Here is a 22,243-nt window from a genome sequence, read left to right as displayed (position 1 = left end):
GTGCGGCTCACATAACCCCTACCATGGCGAGCTGCTGGGGCACGAGATCCCGAATAATAACCAGCCTCTCGAGACCTCTTGGCCTCCCTGTCCTCTCTATCCCGGGAAAACATGCCCTCGAATCTCCTGGCAATACCCACGACTTGCTGATAAGAAATATCCATCTCCAATTCCCTGGCCATACTACTCTAGATTCTAGGATGGAGACCCTCAATAAACCGTCGAACCCTCTCTCGAACTGTGGCAACAAAGGCCGGTGCATGTCGGGCCAAATCACTGAAACGAACTGCATACTCTGACACAGTCATAGCACCCTGGTGCAACTGCTCAAACTCCGCGCGTCATGAGTCCCTGAGGGACATACTCTCTCAAAAACAGGTCCGAAAACTGAGTCCATGTAAGTGAAGCTACCTCAGCCGGACTACTCAACTCATAAGCATGCCACCACTGATAGGCTACTCCTCTAATCTGGAATGTGGTAAAAGAAACCCCGCTCGTCTATGCTACGCCCATGGTACGGAGAATACGATGACACTCCTCCAGAAAACTTTGAGCATTATCTGTAGCCAATCCGCTGAAAGTAGGTGGGTGGTACTTCTTGTACCTCTCAAGTCTGAGCTGCTCCGCCTCAGAAGCTGCTGCCCTAACCTCGAGCTGAGCTGGAGCTACCGGCTGCATTGGAACAATCTCTGGAACCTAGTCGACCTGAACCCGTTGCTCTGGAGTACCGACGACGGGAGTCTGTGCTCCTCCCCCGACCTGAGATGTGGTAGGAGCAAGTGGAATCAATCCAGCCTGAGCTAAGGTGCTGAACATGCTCAGAAACTAGGCTAGAGTCTCCTGGAGGGCTGGTGCAATAACAGGTATCTCAGGTGTCTGCCCTCCAGCTTGAGCTACTGGGGGCTCCTCTGTAGCAGCTCGTGCGGGTGCTCTGGCTGCACCACGTGGACGGCCTCGGCCTCTACCCCGGCCCCGGCCTCTTGCAGCTCTAGCGGGGGCGTGGGTGCCTGTTCATCGGATCCGCTTGTACGTGTCCTCACCATCTGTGAGAGAATAGAATACATAAATTTAGAATCTCTGAAGTCAACAATTTTCACACGACAAGGAATCAAAGAAGTGAAAATTTTCTAACAGTTCCATAGCCTCCCGAAGATAAGTACAGACATCTCTGTACCGATCCGCGAGACTCTAATAAACCGGTTTGTGACTCACGACACCTACGAAACTAGAGCTCTGATACCAACTTATCACGACCCAATTTCCCTTCTGTGTGACGTCGTGACGGCACCTAGTCTCTATAACTAGCTAAGCCTAACATTTTGCGGAATAATGAAATAAAAATAAAAATTTAACCAATTATTCAAAAATACACAACAAGTCCCAAAACCCGGAACATCGTGAATCACAAACTACAGAAGAAAAATCTAGTATCTCTATACATCAGAGTCTAACAAGGAAAAATACAGAAGATAATGGGCATGAGAAAGAGTAGAAGGGGACTCCGAGGTCTGCGGACGCGACAGATATACCTTTAAGTCTCCAAAGTTGTCCCGGCTCACTGACAGTGCAGCTGATAAGGTACACCTGGATCTGCACACGAAAAACATGTGCAGAGAGTAGCCTGAGTACACCACAATCGGTACCCAGTAAGTGCCAAGCCTAACCTCGGTCGAGTAGTGACGAGGTCAGGTCAAGGTCGTACTGGTAAGTATGTAATAAAACAATATAGAGTGTAATACCGCAGTAAAATAAAGGCTGAAATTTAACAATGAAATCATAAAAGGTAACAACTTAGTACACAGAAACACAACAGGGGATCTCCCGAGATACCGTCTCGTAGTCCCAAACGTAAATGTGCAGGGGGATCTCCCGAAATACCGTTCTGTAGTCCCAAAATAAATGTGCAGGGGGATCTTCCGGAATACCATTCTGTAGTCCCAAAATAAATGTGCAAGGGGATCTCCCGGAATACCATTTCGTAGCCCCAAAATAAATATGCAGGAAGAATCTCCCGGAATACCGTTCCGTAGTCCCAAAATAAATGTGCAGGGGGATCTCCCGGAATACCGTTCCATGGTCCCAAAGTAAATATGCAGCGCGAATGATAGAAATACAACTACATCACGAAATTCTTACAATTTAGACTAAGTACCAGTCAGGGAAGAAGCAGGAATTTCATTAAGCATGCTGCACATAATTCACATAAACAATTAAGACACGTAGACATGTTGTATTAGACTAAACATGATAGCTACACATATTGGAATAACTCAATTAAGAATGAAAATAGATTAGTACTCATTAAAATGGTATAACTCAAAATAACAGGAAAACATATTGCTGCTCAGTAAGAAAAATCGGGTTTTACCACAACTAGCCCGTGTACGTACTCGTCACCTCACATACACGGTGCTCACATATCACAATAGTTCCAAATCTTAAGGGGATTTTGTCACGACCCAAAGTTAGGCAAGCCACTTACCCCGAACCAAGCGCAATCAATCGGTCACAATGCCTTTCCCACGAATATCCGACTCTGAATGGCCCAAATCTAGCCAAAAGCAATTACATATTATAAATACAACAATAATAGACTCATCTAATTAACGAAATCAACATTTTAACGAAAATTCCGAAATTAACTCAAAAATCGCATGTGTGGCCCACATCTTGGAATCAGGTAAAAGTCATAAAATACGAAAGACCGTTCACTCACGAGTCTAACCATATCAAATTTACTAAAATCCGACACCAAATGGTCTTCCAAATCCACAAATCAAACTTCAAAATCCCTAGCCTCCAATTCCCATTTTTCACCTTAAATACACACTAACTAGGTGGGAAAATATATGGGGAAGCAAGATTATTGAAAAAAAATAAGCACAAGGGAATTACCTCAAGAAATGCCTCGAAAATGCTCTCAACAATCACCCTAAACCGAGTTTGCAAAGTCAAAAATGACAAAAATCACGAAGCCCTTCGGTTTTAACCACTGCCCAGGTATTTCCGCACCAGCGGAACCTGGGCTCGCACCTGCCGGAGCGCTTGTGCGGAAATTGTGCGCATCTGCGCAATTCACTTGCCCCCTCTGCCTTCACACCTGCGATGAAAGGGCCGCATCTGCGCGTGCGCGCCTGCGGAATTCCCTTCCGCTTCTGTGGACCTTGCGCACCTACGAAGACCCCTAACGCATCTACGGGCATCGCAGATGTGGAAAACTCCTCACACCTGCGACCCCTAGCACTCCTCCATTTTCCCGCTTCTGCGCCAATTTGCTCACACCTGGGGGCAGCCTTGCGCAGGTGCGATTACAACAGAACCAGCAAAAGCACCAGATTTGCCTAAGTCCAATTTCATTCCGTTAAGCATCCGAAACACACCTAAGGCCCCGGGGACCTCAACCAAACCTACCAACCAATCCTATAACACCATACGAACTTAGTCGATCCTTCAAACCACATCGAACAACACCAAAAATCATAAATTAAGCACGGATTCAAGCCTAAGAACTTAGAATTTTCCAAATTCTACAAATGACGCCGAACCACGTCAAATCTAGTCCGAATTACCTCAAATTTTACACACAGGTCACCAATGACACTACGAACCTACAACCACTTTCGGAAATTGATTCCGAGCTCAATATCAAAATTTTCACTATCGACCGAAATCGCCGAAAATCTAACTTTCACCAATTCAAACCTAAATCTACTACAGACCTCCAAAACACATTCCGGACGCGCTCCTAAGCTCAAAATCACTTAACGGAGGTAACGGGGTCGACGGAATTCCATTCCGGATCCGTCTTCACACAGTTCCGACTACGGTCCAAATTCTAAGACTTAAGCTATCATTTAGGGACTAAGTGCCCCAAAACACCCCGAAACTCAAAACCAATCATCCCGGCAAGTCACAATAGCAGAAATAGATATGGGGAAAGAAATTAATAGGGGTTTGGGGCTCTAACTCTCAAAATGACCGGCCGGGTCGTTACAAGTCTCCACTCCCTAGTCTTTTTTCCAACATAGGGTCTCCACTCCCTAGTTGATTTTATTTTAGACATAGGGTCTCCACTCTCTAGTTGATTTTATTTTAGACATAGGGTCTCCACTCCCTAGTCGCCCTTTCCAACATAGGGTCTCCACTCCCTAGTTGATTTATTTTAGACATAGGGCTCCACTCCCTAGTCGTTTTTCCAACATAGGGTCTTCAATCCCTAGTTGATTTTATTTTAAACATAGGGTCTCCACTCCCTAGTCAAGTCTCTTTTCCAGAATATGGTCTTCACTCCCTAATTGATGTTTTTAGACATAGGGTCCTCACTCCCTAATTGTTTTTCCAACATAGGATCTCCACTCCCTAGTTGATGATTTTTGGACATAGGGTCTCCACTCCTTACTCTCTTTTCCAACATAGTGTCTCCATTCCCTAGTCGTTTTTCCAACATAGGGTCTCCACTCCCTAGTCGTTTTTCTAACATAGGGTCTCCACTCCCTAATTAATTTTATTTTAGACATACGGTCTCCATTCCCTAGTCGCTTTTTCCAACAAAGGGTCTCCAATCCCTAGTTGATATTTTTAGACATAGGGTCTCCACTCCCTAGTCGCTTTTCCAACATAGGGTCTCCACTCCCTAGTCGTTTTTCCAACATAGGATCTTCACTCCCTAGTTGATGTTTTTAGACATAGGGTATCCACTCTCTAGTCGCTTTTCCAACATAGGGTCTCCACTCCTTAGTTGCTTTTCCAACATAGGGTCTCCAATCCCTAGTTGATTTTATTTTAGATATAGGGTCGCCACTCCCTAGTCTACTTTTCCAACATAGGGTCTCCACTCCCTAGTTGATGATTTTATTTTAGACATAGGGTCTCCACTCTCTAGTCTACAATTCCAACATAGGGTCTCCACTCCCTAGTTGATGATTTTATTTTAGACATAGTGTCTCCATTCCCAAGTCTACTTTTGTAACATAGGGTCTCCACTCCCTAGTTGATAATTTTATTTTAGACATAGGGTCTTCACTCCCTACTCTCTTTTCCAACATAGGGTCTCCACTCCCTAGTTGATTTTATTTTAGACATGAGGTCTCCACTCCCTAGTCGCTTTTCCAACATAGGGTCTCGACTCCCTAGTTGATGTTTCTTGACATAGGGTCTCCACTTCCTAGTCTACTTTTCCAACATAGGGTCTTCACTCCCTAGTTGATGATTTTATTTTAGACATAGGGTCTCCACTCCCTAGTATCTTTTCCAACATAGGGTCTCCACTCCCTAGTTGATTTTATTTTAGACATAGGGTCTCCACTCCCTAGTCGTTTTTCCAACATAGGGTCTCCACTCCCTAGTTGATTTTATTTTAGACATAGGGTCTTCACCCCCTAATATCTTTTCCAACATAGGGTCTCCACTCCCTAGTTGATTTTATTTTAGACATAGGGTCTCCACTCCCTAGTCGTTTTTCCAACATAGGGTCTCCACTCCCTAGTTGATTTTATTTTAGACATAGGGTCTCCACCCCTTAGTCTCTTCTCCAACATAGGGTCTCCACTCCCTAGTTGATGTTTTTCGATATAGGGTCTCCACTCTCTAGTCGCTTTTCCAACATAGGGTCTTCACTCCCTAGTTGATAATATTTTAGATATGGGATCTCCACTCCCTAGTTGATGATATTTTAGACATGGGATCTCCACTCTCTAGTTGATTTTATTTTAGACATAGGGTCTCCACTCCCTAGTCATTTTTCCAACATAGGGTCTCCACTCCCTAGTTGATTTTATTTTAGACATAAGGTCTCCACTCCCTAGTCGTTTTTCCAACATATGGTCTCCACTCCCTAGTTGATTTTATTTTAGACATAGGGTCTCCACCCCCTAGTCGCGTTTTCCAACATAGGGTCTCCACTCCCTAGTTGATGTTTTTCGATATAGGGTCTCCACTCTCTAGTCGCTTTTCCAACATAGGGTCTTCACTCCCTAGTTGATGATATTTTAGACATGGGATCTCCACTCCCTAGTTGATGATATTTTAGACATAGGATCTCCACTCTCTAGTTGATTTTATTTTAGACATAGGGTCTCCACTCCCTAGTCGTTTTTCCAACATAGGGTCTCCACTCCCTAGTTGATTTTATTTTAGACATAGAATTCAAAATCATGGTAGTATAGGGTCTCCAATTCCTAGCTGCATTTTTCAACATAAGGTTTCCACTCCCTAGTTGATGATATTTTAGACATAGGGTCTCCACTCCCTAGTCTCTTTTCCAACATAGGGTCTCCACTCCCTAGTTGATGATATTTTAGACATAGGGTCTCCACTCCCTAGTCGCTTTTCCAACATAGGGTCTCCACTCCCTAGTTGATGATATTTTAGACATAGGGTCTCCACTCCCTAGTCGCTTTTTCCAATATAGGGTCTTCATTCCCTAGTTGCTTTCATTTTAGACATAGGGCCTCCACTCCCTAGTCTCTGTTTTTTCAAGGTACACCAACTCCGACCTTTTATTGCTTTCAATAATAAAATAACATAGAGTTTTGTTACAAATAGCTCAAGAAATTTTCCTAGTAAAAACTGTGATAGAAAAATTTCGTTCATTTGGTTGTTCTAAGCAGGTTTTTCCTCGAGGCACACGTTTCGGGATGGCCAGAAGAAGAAGTCTCAATCCAAAATAAGAAAAGAAAAAGAAAAAGAAAAAGAAAAAGAAGTGAATCCAAAATAAAGAAGCAAATTAAGGGACGTGGAATTCTCAAGACATGACTGAGGTCACGAGTATTGCATTTCCCGTTTTGATCAGAAAAAGCCGTAGAAGAGTGAACTAGCAACTGCAGCTAGCAACCATTAAGGTTTAGATTAGAGTCTGCATGAAGAACCAGCCAAGACTCAAGATCAAGTTTCAGAAAACTTAAAGATAGGAACCTTGTAACTCATAGCTGATAGGCTTGTTTAATTTCTTTTCATTTTGATTTCGGTGTAATAAGGAGTTCAGCAAGCAGTAACAGCAACAACAACAGTGGAATCACAGCTTTCCGATAGTCCCAGCTACCAAAATTCCCAGAACTGCACTGACCTGATTCCTTTATAGCCAAGGATATGTAGGCAACCTCCGAAGCAAGGTTCGGTCAAACTTTTTCAAAACACTTCCCATGGAGTATCAAACGGGCAAAAATTATTCGTAGTTGCTCACTTTATCTTTGCCCGAAAACTCTTCATGTTTTCGAGCAAAGAGGGGTAGCCGTGAGCACCTAATTTTTTCTTTAATACAAATCATTCCTAAAAATATTCCAAAATAATTTAGAGTGGTTCATGCATATTTAGAGTTGTTTTTAAAACCATTGAAAATCATAAAAAAAAAAATATTAAATTTTCCATTTCATAGCATTTTAGGTTTTTATTTGCATTTTTAGGATTTGATTTAGGTTTTAATTAGTTTAATTAGGATTTAAAATCAAAGAAAAGAAAAAGAATGGAAAAAGGAAGATTTTGTTTAAGTTTGATCTCAAATTGGGCCACAACAGTCCCAATTGGCCCAACTCCCCTCTTTCTCGCCCAACCCAATACCCCACCTGCCCGACCTGCCTGCCCAGTCCGCCCCAATCCCCCTCTTCATTAAAACACTCCCCTATCCTCTCGGGAAAAAGAAGGTGTGACAATATCCAACATGTACGTAAATCAAACATCTGCTCTTGCACTAATCCTTCAATATGGCCATAAACTTAATAATCTATTAGATCCGTAGTCTTTAGAATTTATTATGCGCATATGGTCTAGCTAGACTATAGGAGTCTGCCTTACAAGCTCAAGCCAGAGCTCTTAGAATGTATTCAACAATTTTACATACACCAACTTCAGAAACCAAAAGATTGATAGACATAAACCAGGAAAATCAAGACAAAAACTGCTAAATAAAGCTCATATCTAAAAATATTATAACGATCTCATCCTCTGCTAATATGAATGAAAGAAGGATAACTAATTGTTATATTTTTGTTAAAAGGAAATTGAACCATGTCTTTCTCAAGAAGGAATAGGTGAAATGTAAGCTTCTATTGTGACTCATTTTTACCATATTGACTTCTAATATATTGACTTCTAATATTTTAGTCCAGCAAAATATAAAACTCTATTGTGACTCATTTTTACCATATTCGACTTATAAGTTAACCATCTAATCACTCCAAAAATAGCAACAATCCCTAAGACCTATACAAAGCTGCTACCTAATCTCCCGAATGTGACAATAAATGACAATTGCATAGATAGGCTGAAAATAAAAGCTTATGCAGCATGTGACTCATGTCTTCATTGACTCTACAGTTGCAAACACATACAATATTTGGCAAGGCTGGTGTAATCTCTTAGCACCCCTTCAAATGTATGTTGATTTTTCATTCTGTAATTAGGAAACTCTGTTATTCAAATTACGGGAATCAATATTTTTAGTCTGGCGATTTCTTGATCATAACTTCAGCAGAACAAACCTATACTTTCCTGAGCCGGGGGTCTATTGGAAACAACATCTCTACCTCCACAATGTTCCTCAGACCCCACTATGTGGGATTATACTGGGTATGTTGTTGTTGTAACTTCAGCAGAACGAACAAATATAAACAAGAACAGTGAATCCATAGTATAGTAATTCGATGATAAAGTTTCTTACAGGAAATGATAGATAAAGCAGAGTAATCTTGTGTTTCCAGTTGGTGATAGCCAATCTTTCATTTTTCCTCTTTAAGGCATATTTTCAAACACATAAAAACTATTGGAGAGACCTTGCTAGTGATAGTCAATTTTTCATTCCTTCTTTAAAGCAATTTGTCAAGACCACAAAGATAAATGCGAGCTACTTTTTCTTTTTCCCTCTTCGAAGCATATTGTCAAATATATAGAGAACATGAAAAACTAAGCAAACTAACAAAAGCTCAACTAAATCCAATTATGCGTCAATTCAGAGTAGACTCTAAAGACAAATAGAAAATATCCTACGGAACTGTTTCAATCTGCAAGATGGGTATCGCAAAAAGAAAAAACCCAATGAGATGGAACCCAAAAAAAAGAGAGAAACAAAATTTGAAAATAGAAATCGCTAATTTCAATTCTAAATCAAACAACAAAGAGGACAAAGTCAATCACACCTCTTATCTAAAATAAACGCCTATCAATTTTAATATAATGCAATTGAGTAAAGAAGAAGCAAAGCAAATAAGAAGAAAAAGAAGCACAATAACAAAAAAAATCTCACCAGAAGTATTGTTATTGACCAAAAAAAGAATCCGGAGAGAAATCGAGAACTGGGATTAGGTGTAGAGATCAGTAAAAGTACTTATATTCACAAAACAATAACCCACAGAGAGAACTCGATAGGTATTGGAGAAAATACTACAAAAATAGACAGGGGAAGAGATGATGGAGCAGAGTAAAGAGGGATGAAATTTCATAGAAAAGGAGGAATATATGTAGGTGTATTATCTCATAGAAGGCTTACTCACCAAAGTGCAGTGTACGTGTAAGCGCAGGGAATACAAAAGATATGCGAAAATACTTAAATACCCCTGTGTCAAAGCAGGGGCGTCAAGGGAGAGCAGCTTCTGCGCTCTTATATATAAGTATAATAATATAATATAATATAACAATCCTTTTATTTTCATTTTCGGCTGTTAACGGTGGGACACACATAAAAAATAGAGTATATGATTTTGTAATATAATCTACGGCAAAGGGCCAAATATACCTCTGTACTTTCGAAAATAGTCTAAAAATATCCCTCGTTATACTATTGAGCTATATATACCCTTCCTGCCATACTTTGGAATAAATATACCCTTATTTTGGATGGAGTGTCACGTGGCAACACCAGATGAAAACGACCATTTTTTTTACCCGATTCGTTTTAAAAAACCCACCACCCGACCCGTTTTAAAATTCAGTTTTTCCATTTTTTTAAAGCATATATTTTGTAAAAAATAGATTTTTTTTTTTTTTTGTAAAAACTGAAAAAAAGGAATTTGCAAAATATATATTTTTAAGTCTTTTCAGTTTTTTTAAAGTATTTTTTTTGTAAAAACTGAAAAAATATTTTTTTGTAAAAACTGAAAAAAAAGACTCTCCTAAAGCAGTGGACTACATATGCATTAATTTAAATAAAATAAAAATATTTTGCAAATTTTTTTTTTTTCTTCAGTTTTTACAAAAACAAAGATACTTTAAAAGGCTGAAAAATACATATTTTGCAGCTTCTTTTTTTTTTTTCAGTTTTACAAAAAAATATTTTTTTTAAAAAGCTTTAAAAATTAGAAAATATATATTTTGTAAAAACTGAAAAAAAAGAAATTTGCAAAATATATATTTTTTAGTTTTTTAAAGTATTTATTTTTTTGTAAAAACTGAAAAAAAAGATTTTGCAAAATATTTTTATTTTTTAAACTAATGCATATGTAGTCCACTGCTTTAAGAGAAGTTTTTTTTTTCAGTTCTTAAAAAAAATATTTTTTTTTTCAGTTTTTACAAAAAAATATTTTAAAAAAACTGAAAAAACTTAAAAATATCGGCAAATGGCCAAATATACCCTTGTACTTTCGAAAATGATCTAAGAATACCGCTCGTTATACTATTGGGCTATATATACCCTTTCCGTCATACTTTGGAATAAATATACCCGTATTTTGGATGGAGTGTCATATGGCAGCACCAGATGAAAACGACCCATTTCTTTTTTTTACCCGATCCGTTTTATAAAACTCACCACCCGACCCGTTTTAAAATTAAGTTTTTTCATTTATTTTAAAGCATATATTTTGTAAAAACTGGAATTATTTTTGTAAAAACTGGAAAAAAAAATTACAAAATATATATTTTTAAGTCTTTTTAATTTTTTTAAAGTATTATTTTTGTAAAAACTGAAGAATTTTTTTTTTTGTTTGTAAAACCTGAAAAAAATGACTCCTAAAGTAGTGGATTACATATGCATTAGTTTAAGTAAAATAAAAATATTTTGTAAAATCTTTTTTTTTCTTCAGTTTTTACAAAAAGAATACTTTTAAAAACTGAAAAATATATATTTTGCAAATTTCTTTTTTTTTTTAGTTTTACAAAAAAATATATTTTTTTTAAATGCTTTAAAAACTGAAAATATATATTTTGTAAAATCTGGAAAAAAAAAAATTTAAAATATATATTTTTCAGTTTTTTAAAGTATTATTTTTGTAAAAACTGAAGAAAAAAAAAGATTTTACAAAATATTTTTATTTAAACTAATGCATATGTAGTCAACTACTTTAGGAGAGTCTCTTTTTTTTTTTTTAGTTTTTACAAAAAAACTATTTTTTTTCTCAGTTTTTACAAAAAAAATACTTTAAAAAAACTGAAAAGACTTAAAAATATATATTTTTTAATTTTTTTTTATAGTTTTTACAAAAAGAAATTCCAATTTTTATAAAATATATGCTTTAAAAAAAATAAAAAAATTGAATTTTAAAATGGATTGGGTGATGGGTTTTTCAAAACGGATCGAGTAAAAAAAAAATGAGTCGTTTTCATCTTATGCTGCCACGTGATAGTCCATTCAAAATAAAAGTATATTTATTCCAAAGTATGACGGTAAGTATATATATATATATATATATAGCTGATATATTTTTAAGTGATTTTTACTGCTTGTCTATATTTGACCATGCTATTTCTTCAACTTGTAACTGGTAGAGTATATGTTACAACAGTCACCGTTGCTCCATTTTTCCGATATGCCACTTGTTAAACCCTACCGGAGGGCCCTCCATAGCTCAACTCGGCAAGTCCAACCAAAAACCCTAGACTCGCCATTCCCTTCTTCCTCCGATATCATTTTTGTGAACAGGGCAGTTTCTATCCTCAAAGGCCACGACCCAATTCCCTTAAACTCCTTATCTTCCCAATTCACCCCTCAATATGCTTCTTCCCTACTTTTCCAATCCCAATTTGATAAACCCCTTGTTCTAAGATTCATCAACTGGGCACGTCATCGCCAATTCTTCAACCTTCAGTGCAAGGGCATTTCCATTCATATCCTCACTCGTTTCAAGCTCTACAAGACCGCCCAATCCCTCGCCGAGGACGTCGCTGTGAAAGCTACCGATGACAAGGGTGAATTTGTCTTTTTATGTCTCAAGGACACTTACCATTCTTGCAACTCCAGCTCTGCTGTGTTTGACTTGATGGTAAAATCTTACTCTCATTTGAAAATGATTGATAAAGCCATGAATATCTTCGAATTAGCCAAGTCTAATGGGTTTATGCTTACTGTTTTGTCCTATAATTCTATTCTTGATGCGTTGATCAGGGTTTCATCTAATGAATTAGCTCAAGAGTTCTATGATGATATGGTTAAGTCTGGGGTTTCACCCAATGTGTATACTTATAATATTATGATCCGGGGGCTTTGTGGAAAAGGGGATTTGGAAAAGGGTTTGGCTTTTTTCAAAGAAATGGAAAAATGTGGCTGCTTGCCTAGTGTTGTAACATATAACACAATAATCGGTGCTTACTGTAAAATAGGTAAGGTTGATGAGGCAGTTAAATTGTTGAAACTAATGCAAGTTAGGAACTTGGAGCCGAGTGTGGTCACGTATAATGCTATTATTAATGGGTTGTGTCGAGAAGGAAGGATGAAAGAGACAAGTGAGGTTTTGGAAGATATGAGGGGAACGGGATTAGTTCCTGATGAAGTAACGTATAACACACTGGTAAATGGCTATTGCAGAGAGGGTAATTTTCACCAAGCACTTGTTTTGCACTCGGATATGTTAAGGAATGGATTATCTCCAGATGTTGTGACTTATACTTCTTTGATCAACAGCATGTGCAAGGCTGGGAATTTGCATCGCGCGATGGAATTCTTTGATCAATTACGTGCTAGGGGATTATATCCTAACAAGAGAACTTACACGACATTAATTGTTGGCTTCTCTCAGCAGGGTTTTATGAATGAGGCTTATAAACTTTTGAACGAAATGATTTCAAGTGGCTTTTCCCCTTCAATTGTGACTTACAATGCTTTAGTTAACGGGCATTGTGCATTGGGCAGGATGGAAGATGCTTTAAGTGTAATTCAAGAGATGGAATGGAGAGGGGTGGTCCCAGATGTTGTAACTTATAGTACAATGATATCTGGGTTTTGTAGAAACCACAATTTGGAAAGGGCATTCTGTGTTAAGCAGCAGATGGTTGAGAAAGGGGTTTCACCTGATGTAATTACTTATTCATCCCTAATTCAAGGTCTTTGCGAGCAGCAAAGCTTGACTGAAGCTCGTGAGCTTTTCCAGGAGATGTTGAGAGTGGGTATTCAACCTGATAAGTTTACATATACTACACTTATTGGTGCATACTGTGTAGAAGCGGATATTAAAGGCGCTCTTAACCTGCATGATGAAATGATAAATAAGGGTTTCTTTCCAGATGTCGTCACTTACAGTGTCCTAATCAACGGGCTCAACAAACAAGCTCGCACTAGAGAAGCAAAACGGCTTCTGTTCAAGTTGTTGTATGAGCAATCAGTTCCTAATAGTGTCACATATGATATGCTGATTGAAAGTTGCAATGATCTTGATTTTAAGAGTGCAACAGATCTTATTAAAGGATTCTGCATGAAAGGTTTGTTAGATGAAGCGGACAGAGTTTTTGAGTTGATGCTGCAAAAAGACAAGAAGCCTAGTGAAGCGGCTTACAACCTGCTTATACATGGTCATTCTAGGGGTGGGAATTTACATAGAGCCTTGCATCTTTACAGAGAAATGGTGAGTGTTGGATTTGTTCCTCATACAGTTAGTCTTATTGTGCTGATGAAAGAACTATTTAAAGAAGGGATGAGTGAAGAATTAAATCAAGTAATTCAAAGCACATTGGGGTCCTGTAAACTTGCTGATGGTGAGCTAGCAAAAGGTATTGTTGATGTAAACTACAAGGAAGGGAACATGGATGCAGTATTCAATGTACTTACTGATATGGCCAAGGATGGCCTTTTTCCTAATAGTGGGAAAACTGCTTTTTCTCACATGCCATGATAAAGTATTTATCATCTGGAATGATCACACTACTTTTGTCATGTGCATGTTAGAGTGCATCAAACAGCAGAAAACTGGGCTGCAACAAGTTGCTTTCCACTCCTCTACGCTTCTCATACCATTGTGAACATAGGAAAACAGTTGGAAAACTTCTTTCAGAAAACAGTTGCTAGAAAGCTTCTTAAATGGAGTTGTTAGAAAGCTGTCACCTTATTAAGTCAAGCAACTTTCTCGTTCGATATGGTTAAGTTCCTGATTTGCTTGTAATTCTACAGTTCCCCACAAGCTGGAAGGTCAGATATTCAACTCCTATATTTGGATTTAAAATGTACCTCAATTTTATCTAAGTTTTCTGCACATGAAATTCTGCATAAGACTTTTGAACTTCTTGAGAGAGTTCAATTATATTTATTCTTAGATTCTCGCATTTGGGGATGTCACTTTATGGTTATCAACTGCAAATTATTTTGGTTTTTCCTCTTCAGAAATGGCACCATCTATCAAGGCATGCGCAGAATATGGAACACCATCCTTGCTTGTGTATGGTGGGCAGATTGGAAAGAGAAATTGAGATGTTATGAATACAAAGCCATCTTAATTTAGAAGGTAAACTTTAACTGTATAGTTTTGCCTTTCTTTAGGGGTGTAAACAGCAACTTGTAAATGGGGCAGAATATGTTGGGATTCATGGACCTCACGTGTGGGATTACACTGGGTATGTTGTCGTTGTTTCATGGAATTTCCTCCATTGATAGAAAGGGAGGTTTTTGGCTTTGGGGGTCATCTTGTACTATGTAAAGATTAGAGCTCCTCCTTAGTGCTGAACTGCTGATTGTTTCATTAAGAATACCTTTCCTTTAAAAAAAACATGACACTATCATATTAATCATTCCCTCCCAGCATCTATGTCATGTATCTCATGTAAACATTGCCTTTTGTATTGGCTGATTAACTGAGCCCATGCCAACTAGATGTACCATACTCTCATGTCTTTCTGTAATACATCTGCTCTACTTTAATTGTTGGTCCATATATCAAAAACGCGTTGACAAAAAGCTGAACACCTTTTTCTTTTGTAAGTAATGGCTGAACGACGTTTCAAATCCCTTTAAGCAAATAAGTAGGAGTTTATCTGAACGGGTGAATCAAAAATGGGGAAGAGACGAGTTCTGTTTGAGGAAGTGTGCAAATTTCAGGTATGGCATCGTCTTTTGCTAATATGTTTGGTTCTCTTGCTAAAATTATACTTAGACAAAGACGTGACCGCAGGATCAATTTCTTATGCTTAACCAATTAAATTTAGACAATGATATGACTGAAGAGGAAAGAGCAATTTTTTAGGCCAAATATATAAACATCCCCTTAAAGTTGGCACCAAATTTCATTTAGACAGCTAAACCGAACCCTTTACCTATTGAACACTTAATGTAGGTCTAAAATGTACCCATTGAACACTATATGCTGACATGTAATAATGCGTGTATTTCACCTCTTATCCACAACTGTTCACATCCAAAAGAGAAAGGAGAATGCACAACTGTTCACATCTAATTTCTTCATTCCCCTTCTTCTGTTCTCTATCGTCTGTAACCATCAATGGAGCTTTTCTTTGTCCCTTTATTTTTACCATTTTCCTTTCATTTAATTTTTTTCCCTTACACCATTAGAAAAAAAATTCTCCTTCTCTGTTTTCCAATCTCGCCATTTGTGGTAGCACTCTTCCTCTCTATATTCCAGCTATTTCCTTTCATTTTTCTTCTCCACTAACAAATACACCCTCTGAAATAAAGAGCCATTACATTTACACCATTACAACTCCATTCTTCTTTCACTACCAAAGATTTTTCAATGAAAATGATGTTGAACTTCAAGAACTATGGCTAAGTGAAAAAAATGGTGGAAGCTCAAGAATCATAATGAAAACTCATTGAATTCTCTGCAAAAAGCGACAGTGGAAGAATCGAAATTTTAGATCAACAAACAGGTGGAAATCATTTCTGTGTGTGCGTGTGTTTTGTGAAATCTGTTTATTTTAATGGACGGAGGAGGAAGACATGTAAGGTGTTTGTGTATTGTGATCTTCTAATGGTAGTTTTTGGTGGCTGTAATAGCGGTGAAGTTTGTTGTTGGACTTTGACGGTGGATATGGAGTAAAAATTGAGTGGAGATTTATGGTGTTCTGATGGAGTTAAGGTGATTAAAATAATACTATGTAAGACGAGATGAATTTGTGTGAGATGAAGAGGTGCTAATCTATTTAATTTTCCATAATTTTTGAAGGTTTGTTAATGGTGGAAACGGGAAGAGTCTAGGTGGAGAAAAAAGAGAAAAAATGGGAAAAAGGAAATAGACACGTGTTATATTTTAATTGGGCGTTTTGCCACATCAGATATGTTTAAACATCACGCGCCTTATTTTCTGAGAGATCCATCTTGAGGTGTTCAATAGGTACGTCACAAACATACATCAAGTGTTGAATAGGTAAAGGGTTCAGTTTAGGTGTCTAAATGAAATTTGATGCCAATTTTAAGGGGTTGTCTATGTATTTGGCCAATTTTTTATGATTAACCAATCCAAAGCTGTTATTGTTTAACTCTTCTTTGCTAGTAGCTTTTTTGATTGTTTTGGGATGGTTAGCACAGATACTTTAATCAGATGAGTACTTTGTGGATGCTTGTAATACACTCTCTTTAGCTACCTGCATGCCTGACGGTCTTTTTCATTTGCATCATTCTGATAAGATGGTGATAGTTGCAGTCTTTGTGATAATGCCTAATGCTATCAGCTTCCTTTGAATTTCCAAAGGGGCATATATCCTGAAGTTGTTTGCTAAGCCAGTGCATGTTGCTTCTAGATGATGTTCCTGTGCTCAATGCAAGTTGGCGAAAGCTGAGCATTTTAGTACAAGCTATAATAGTCCTGACTTGCCTTATGACTATGGGGTTGCGGGAAGCATGTCACAGCTAGTTGCTTCATGGTGTGCAAAATTGGCACTGATATAATCTCTACTCATGCATTTGGAAGTGAAAGCATGTTGTCTTTAACAAGAATCCACGTGCGAATGTATTGATGATGTTTCCATGGTTAGAATCTGTACTTCTGATTATTCGCTCAAAATTGCTCCTGGCTTTTATGTTCTAGTTTGTTCCCAGAGCAACTCTGGTGCCACACGTTCTTCATGTTTCTTACGTCAATTTTAAGCAGCTGAACGCCACCCCGTGTTTTGGAAAGTCTGGTTATGCTTACTTATTATTTTATTTGATTATGGTTATCGTGTCCACTGGAACCTTTTTGTTGATTCACATTAGTTTTAATCGGTTGTCTTCTACTTACCAGGACGACATAATGGCCAAAAACTGGCACTTCCAACACATTGGTACATAAAACTGATAATTTTTCCAATTTGTGACGAGTCTTGAGTTAAACTGGAGGTTTGAGATTTAGAAAATTTCGCCAGGATGTGCAGTAACGAGCAAACGATTATGGCTTCATATTTAAATTTTAATTGCTCTGAAATGGTTTTTCTTTGGTTTTAATAGTTGATTGTAATGTTGGTAGATCTTGGGACTTGAATCCTAATTGGCTGATGCTAAGCAAGTTTAAGGCCAGAGTGAGACAGCTTGAAGCTTAAGCACACTTTGTTTCTGCAAACGTGCTTTCACTAAAAAATTTCTATTGATCTTCGAAAACTAAAATTTGTTTTTGTTTCTTTGGGGAAAGAAAATCTAAACGTTATTGTTTCTTGTATATGAAAAACATTTCTAAACCAAACGGCTATCTCTTGACTATAATACTTTCTGTTCTCATAAAATGTCCATCGATGAGATATTACACTTGAAACTTCTCCTAGTTAGCACACAGTTCCAGCAAGCTTTATACAAATAAGCATGGACGTTGACACATGCTTCCTTTACTTTTTTTCTAAATATGGCCAATAAGCTCTATCTATGACTTTACCTTAACAAGTTAAAGTGGATTTTAATGTCTAGTGACAGAAAACGGGAACACTGATGCTTGCATTAGAGTATGCTGCCTATATCACACTCTTGGTGCGGCCCTTCCCCGGCGGACCGTGCGTTAACGCGAAATGCTTCGTGCACCGGACTGCATGTCCTTTAGTGACGGGAAAAAGGAAACTACATCAGGACTATCTTCTGCTACAAATGATCATCGCAAATGAGTATTTAACTGTAGCTTCGCAAACAATATCCTGAACTACATTGCCTGTATCTGAAGCACGTCAACAGAAAGTAGAAACAGATATTTCCCACTTCCGCCAACTGCATTAACTCCCTTCCCTCAACTCTCTAATCCCCAAGAAACAGAAGGAAAACAAACAAAAACAAGAATTGATTCAACATATTGCAGAATTGAAAAGCAAATTCAAATCTCTTTTTTGACTTCTGATCAGGAAATCCAACTTAAAGATGCCTTAACACCAAACTGTCAGGTCATATATGATGAATACGTTAATCAACAATATATCAAAGAAAATGAGACATTTGTAATTTTACAACCCAAACATTATCTGGGGCAATAACTTCCTTCAAATGCGCGTATCTCATTCTCTAACACCCTTGGAGGGGAACCATTCCATTTTGAAGATTTTTGTTTCCTTTTCGTACGTAACCCTTGCAGTGTGTTCAACACGAGCTTTTTAACTTCTAAGAATCATAAAGAAAGGACAATAATAGTAAGTTACAAATGGCACTTCCTGATAGAAAGGTCACAAATGGCAGTTGGGAAAAGACAGTTCCTATTGAACATATTGGAACATACATACATACAAGAACAGCACATTGCCCGTAAGTTTTTACTTTACATTACATTTACAATAACATTGAACAAACTCAGCTAGCATAACCAATGTGAACCAGAAGGAATGCAAAACCTAAGTTGTACTTGTATGATAAAGACAGCATGCTCTCATCAGCTCACTACAGGAATAGAATTTCTTTTTGAGAATACATAAATCGAATTTCTTTTTGTATATAGTTGGGATTCCTTCTTTTTTTGTTTTCGTATAGGAGGATCTCAGATCTTGTAACTCACAAGCACCGTCTTAGTGCTTGGCTGTTGACATTAGTAATATCACTACTAACTAGTTTCAAAAGTTGCACCAAGTTTCACATCTCTTTGCTGAGGTAGAAAAATTTCCATTCTAGCTCACACTTAATTTCAGTCTTCTAGCTGATACAATGCTAAGGACTTGTCTATGAGCAGATTTCACGCATTCAAAAGTTAGAGACGACGGAAGCCAGGGCCACGTTGGAAGCAATTGGATCAATGTCACTAGAGAACAAAAAAGAATATAGCGAGTAAGCTGGTCCGGACACCACCATCATCAGAAAAAGAAAGAAAAAACAATACAAATCTCATTGGAGGTAATTGGATAATTGTCACTAAGAAGAAAAGATTCACCAAAAAAGAAATACAGGAAAAGAACAACTCCCTGAAACTTCATAAACAAAGATGTTCACGTGGAATTTTTTGACTCCTGCATTAGGTTGATGACCGGGGATCCGGTTCTTTAGGGCTGGTAAATCCATAAATTTGCACAATCAGAATGTCATAACTCCTACTAACAAATAGACAAGGTGAAAACTGTAGCTGAATGAAGCCATATCAGTAGGCCAAGTTGAAGACATATCTATTCCTGAATTACAGACAAGACATAGATCTTTCTTTTTTTTCTTCTTCAACATAAGATTAAAAAAGCAGCAATTACGCCTCACAGGAAGCAAACTAACATAATCCTTGAGGTACTTCAAGGTTATCAACTAGACTACAGGTACAACTCAGTAAAAAGAGGATCTTTGCTACCCCTCAAGGCTTGTCAAAGAGCAATATCAGCTAACATGAACCAAAACAAGAATTAACAAGTAGTAAAATTATCCTTACATCAAAGCAAGCATTAGAAGATTTTCCCCTCCTAGTAAATTCTTTCATCTCGAAGAGAGGCGTTGATATAGATCATCAGCCAAGGCCTGCCTCAAGCTTTCGCCATAATAAAAAAAAGACTTCTCATTCTCTAACACCCTTGGAGGGGAACCATTCTCTTCTGGCTCCCTCCAAAGCTCCGGCTCCGGCTCCCTCGCAATCTGACACAAGTTATGCAACACACAACAAGCAACAATCGTTTGTGGTGCATGACTTAGTCCCACATTCAAATTCTGAAGAATTTTCCACCTCCCCTTCAACAAACCTATAGCTTCCTCAACCATTTTCCTCCCCTTCATCAACCCCTCATCGTACGCGTTCTGAGCAGGCGATCCAGTCCTATTCCATGAAAACGGAGTGAGCAAAAAAGACAACAAAGGAAAACACCAGTCCCCAACAATATAAGGCCTCACATGTTGTCCCCTAACAATAACCCCTTTGTCCCAAACAATATCACCAGAAATCAACCTGTTATACAACAAACTATCCCTAAAATGCGTAGCATCATCAAATCCCCCCGGGGCTTTCACACAAACATCCCAAAATATCTTCTTGTGATCAGCAACAACCTGAAGCAATACGGAGGGGAATCCATATTTACTAAAGTACATAGAAGAGTTAACTGTGTCTGACGGTAGATGTTGCAGCCTAACGGCCGTTCCATCAATAGCTCCGCATATATTAGGGAGTGAAGTCAGCTCTTGAAACCCTTGAGTGGTCTCCACTAGACGGCGGCGACTCACCGGAATCTTGATAAATTCAGGGTAAAGCTTAGTAGCCAAGAGCCGGGTAACCATGTTAGTAATTTTCGAGATCAGGTAAGGTTCAAGGCCATAACGGGTAGCTAGGGTTTTAGCAGAAAAGCCGTGGAAGAGTCTAGAAAGTACCATAGCAACGGCGTAATCGGAAGGGAGACAAAGTTGAGACTGAGTAATGTAGGGTTTCAGCTTATCGACAACGGTGGTGAAAACTGGATATGATAAGCCGTACAGGGAACGCCACTGAGCGTCACGGAGAGGAGCTTCCATGGCCCAAATATGTTCAGTGGAGAGAGCACGGAAGGCCGAGACGGAGAATTCGGCGGCAGCGGCGGCGTGAGATGGAGAAGAGGGGTTGTTGTTGTCGTTATTAGGTGAAGTTTTGGGTTTTTTGTTGGGTGAGTGGTGGGTGGCGAGGTAAGAGAGAACAGAGGCGATGGTGAAGAAGAGGAGAGGGGCGGCAGAGGTGGAGGTGAGGAGGGAAGTAGGGGAGGTGGGTGAAGCGATGGAGGAAGAATAAGAGGAACTGGAATCGGAAAGGAGAGAGGTGGTAGGGTCAAGGTGGTTCTGAAGATGAAGAAGATTTGTTAGCATCAGCAAAAACGATTGATCCATTGTTTACAGCGAGGGAGAGGAAGGAGGTTGACTGTCAATTTCGCCGGAGAACACCGACAGGTTGGAGTCACCGGCGGCAAATGTCAATCAAACCACTTCATATCAGAATCAGACCACGAGAAGGGGGGTGGAATAATTGCGATAAGTCCTCGTAGTTTCACAAACGTAGCAAACAAGCCCCGTTTCATTGTTTTAGTCGGTAATCAAAATTAAATTGAACGACTTCTTTGCCACTTTAAGGTAGTGCTATTGGAGTATTGGTTCGGTTTTTAAATATTTTGATCGGGTATTTTCGATACTATTTAGTGTTCTAAAATATCAATACCATATTAAATTAAATTTGGTATAGTTCAATTTTTTTGTTCCGATTTTGATTTATATAACTTTGATTTGATCAGGTTGGATAGAAATTATAACCTTTTTTTTTTGTCTTTAATCTCAACTATAAAGAATATAATTTTAAATATTTTAGAAAAATTAACCTAAATAGCCTCCTATCTAATCGATTAAACTAAAAATAGCCAGTGAATGTAAAATATATGCATAATTTATGTATTATATGTGTATAATTATGTATATTTAATATATATGGCAAAAGAAAATAATAAATATGATCGACTATTTGTGTAAAATACTCACCTTAGCCCGGTGAACTTTCTTTTTACTGAAAGATGTCTTTTTTGGTGGAGGGAGGGGAAGCTTCTAACTCTTCATGAAAGGCTATTATTTAAATGACCACATTGACATTAGCACAAGCTCTAACTCTTCGAGGAATGCTAACCTTTCCTTTAGACCGACTTTAGCTACTAATTTATGTTCCCGATTAAGAAGTGGAACGATAGATATATTCCACGGGCTTGGAGTACGAATATTGTTATTCTCGTCTCATTTTACTTATTTGTG

At 38.2% G+C, this 22,243-nt stretch overlaps 2 protein-coding genes and 1 long non-coding RNA gene across 7 annotated transcripts; 1 reads left to right on the top strand and 2 right to left on the bottom strand.

The window, feature by feature from the left end:
* Positions 1 to 1,332: 1,332 nt before the first annotated feature.
* Positions 1,333 to 9,450, bottom strand: LOC142173243 (uncharacterized). The gene is made up of 2 exons (XR_012702809.1): positions 9,236 to 9,450; positions 1,333 to 1,590 (listed from the first exon to the last, which is right to left on the bottom strand). It is a non-coding gene; the product is annotated as an uncharacterized LOC142173243 (long non-coding RNA).
* A 2,190-nt stretch (positions 9,451 to 11,640) lies between these two features.
* Positions 11,641 to 17,182, top strand: LOC107788753 (pentatricopeptide repeat-containing protein At5g39710). 3 transcript variants are annotated; one of them, XM_016610461.2, is made up of 4 exons: positions 11,641 to 14,320; positions 14,513 to 14,633; positions 15,108 to 15,223; positions 16,882 to 17,182. In XM_016610461.2, the coding sequence occupies exon 1, from the start codon at positions 11,697 to 11,699 to the stop codon at positions 14,025 to 14,027; it is 2,331 nt and encodes a 776-aa protein (XP_016465947.2). In that variant the 5' UTR covers positions 11,641 to 11,696; the 3' UTR covers positions 14,028 to 14,320; positions 14,513 to 14,633; positions 15,108 to 15,223; positions 16,882 to 17,182. The 3 variants fall into 3 exon arrangements, with proteins under 3 accessions (XP_016465947.2, XP_016465948.2, XP_075094130.1); XM_075238029.1 differs by having other exon boundaries at positions 11,654 to 14,320; positions 16,833 to 16,953; XM_016610462.2 differs by lacking the exon at positions 15,108 to 15,223.
* A 1,483-nt stretch (positions 17,183 to 18,665) lies between these two features.
* Positions 18,666 to 21,579, bottom strand: LOC107788752 (protein ALP1-like). 3 transcript variants are annotated; one of them, XM_016610455.2, is made up of 2 exons: positions 19,929 to 21,579; positions 18,666 to 18,691 (listed from the first exon to the last, which is right to left on the bottom strand). In XM_016610455.2, exon 1 carries the CDS (start codon positions 21,338 to 21,340, stop codon positions 19,973 to 19,975), a length of 1,368 nt encoding a protein of 455 aa, XP_016465941.1. In that variant the 5' UTR covers positions 21,341 to 21,579; the 3' UTR covers positions 18,666 to 18,691; positions 19,929 to 19,972. The 3 variants fall into 3 exon arrangements, with proteins under 3 accessions (XP_016465941.1, XP_016465942.1, XP_016465940.1); XM_016610456.2 differs by lacking the exon at positions 18,666 to 18,691 and adding an exon at positions 18,767 to 19,563; XM_016610454.2 differs by lacking the exon at positions 18,666 to 18,691 and adding an exon at positions 18,767 to 19,319 and having other exon boundaries at positions 19,929 to 21,578.
* Between the last annotated feature and the right edge of the window lie 664 nt (positions 21,580 to 22,243).

Source organism: Nicotiana tabacum, chromosome 19 (assembly GCF_000715075.1).
Source record: "Nicotiana tabacum cultivar K326 chromosome 19, ASM71507v2, whole genome shotgun sequence".
NCBI classification, from domain to species: domain Eukaryota; kingdom Viridiplantae; phylum Streptophyta; class Magnoliopsida; order Solanales; family Solanaceae; genus Nicotiana; species Nicotiana tabacum.
Note: the sequence above shows the minus strand (reverse complement) of the source record. Positions and strands in the feature narration are given on the sequence as shown.

Coding starts and splice junctions, on each gene's coding strand:
- LOC107788753 (XM_016610462.2), top strand. CDS start 11,697: ATGTTACAACAGTCACCGTTGCTCCATTTTTCCGATATGCCACTTGTT.
- LOC107788752 (XM_016610455.2), bottom strand. CDS start 21,340: ATGGATCAATCGTTTTTGCTGATGCTAACAAATCTTCTTCATCTTCAG.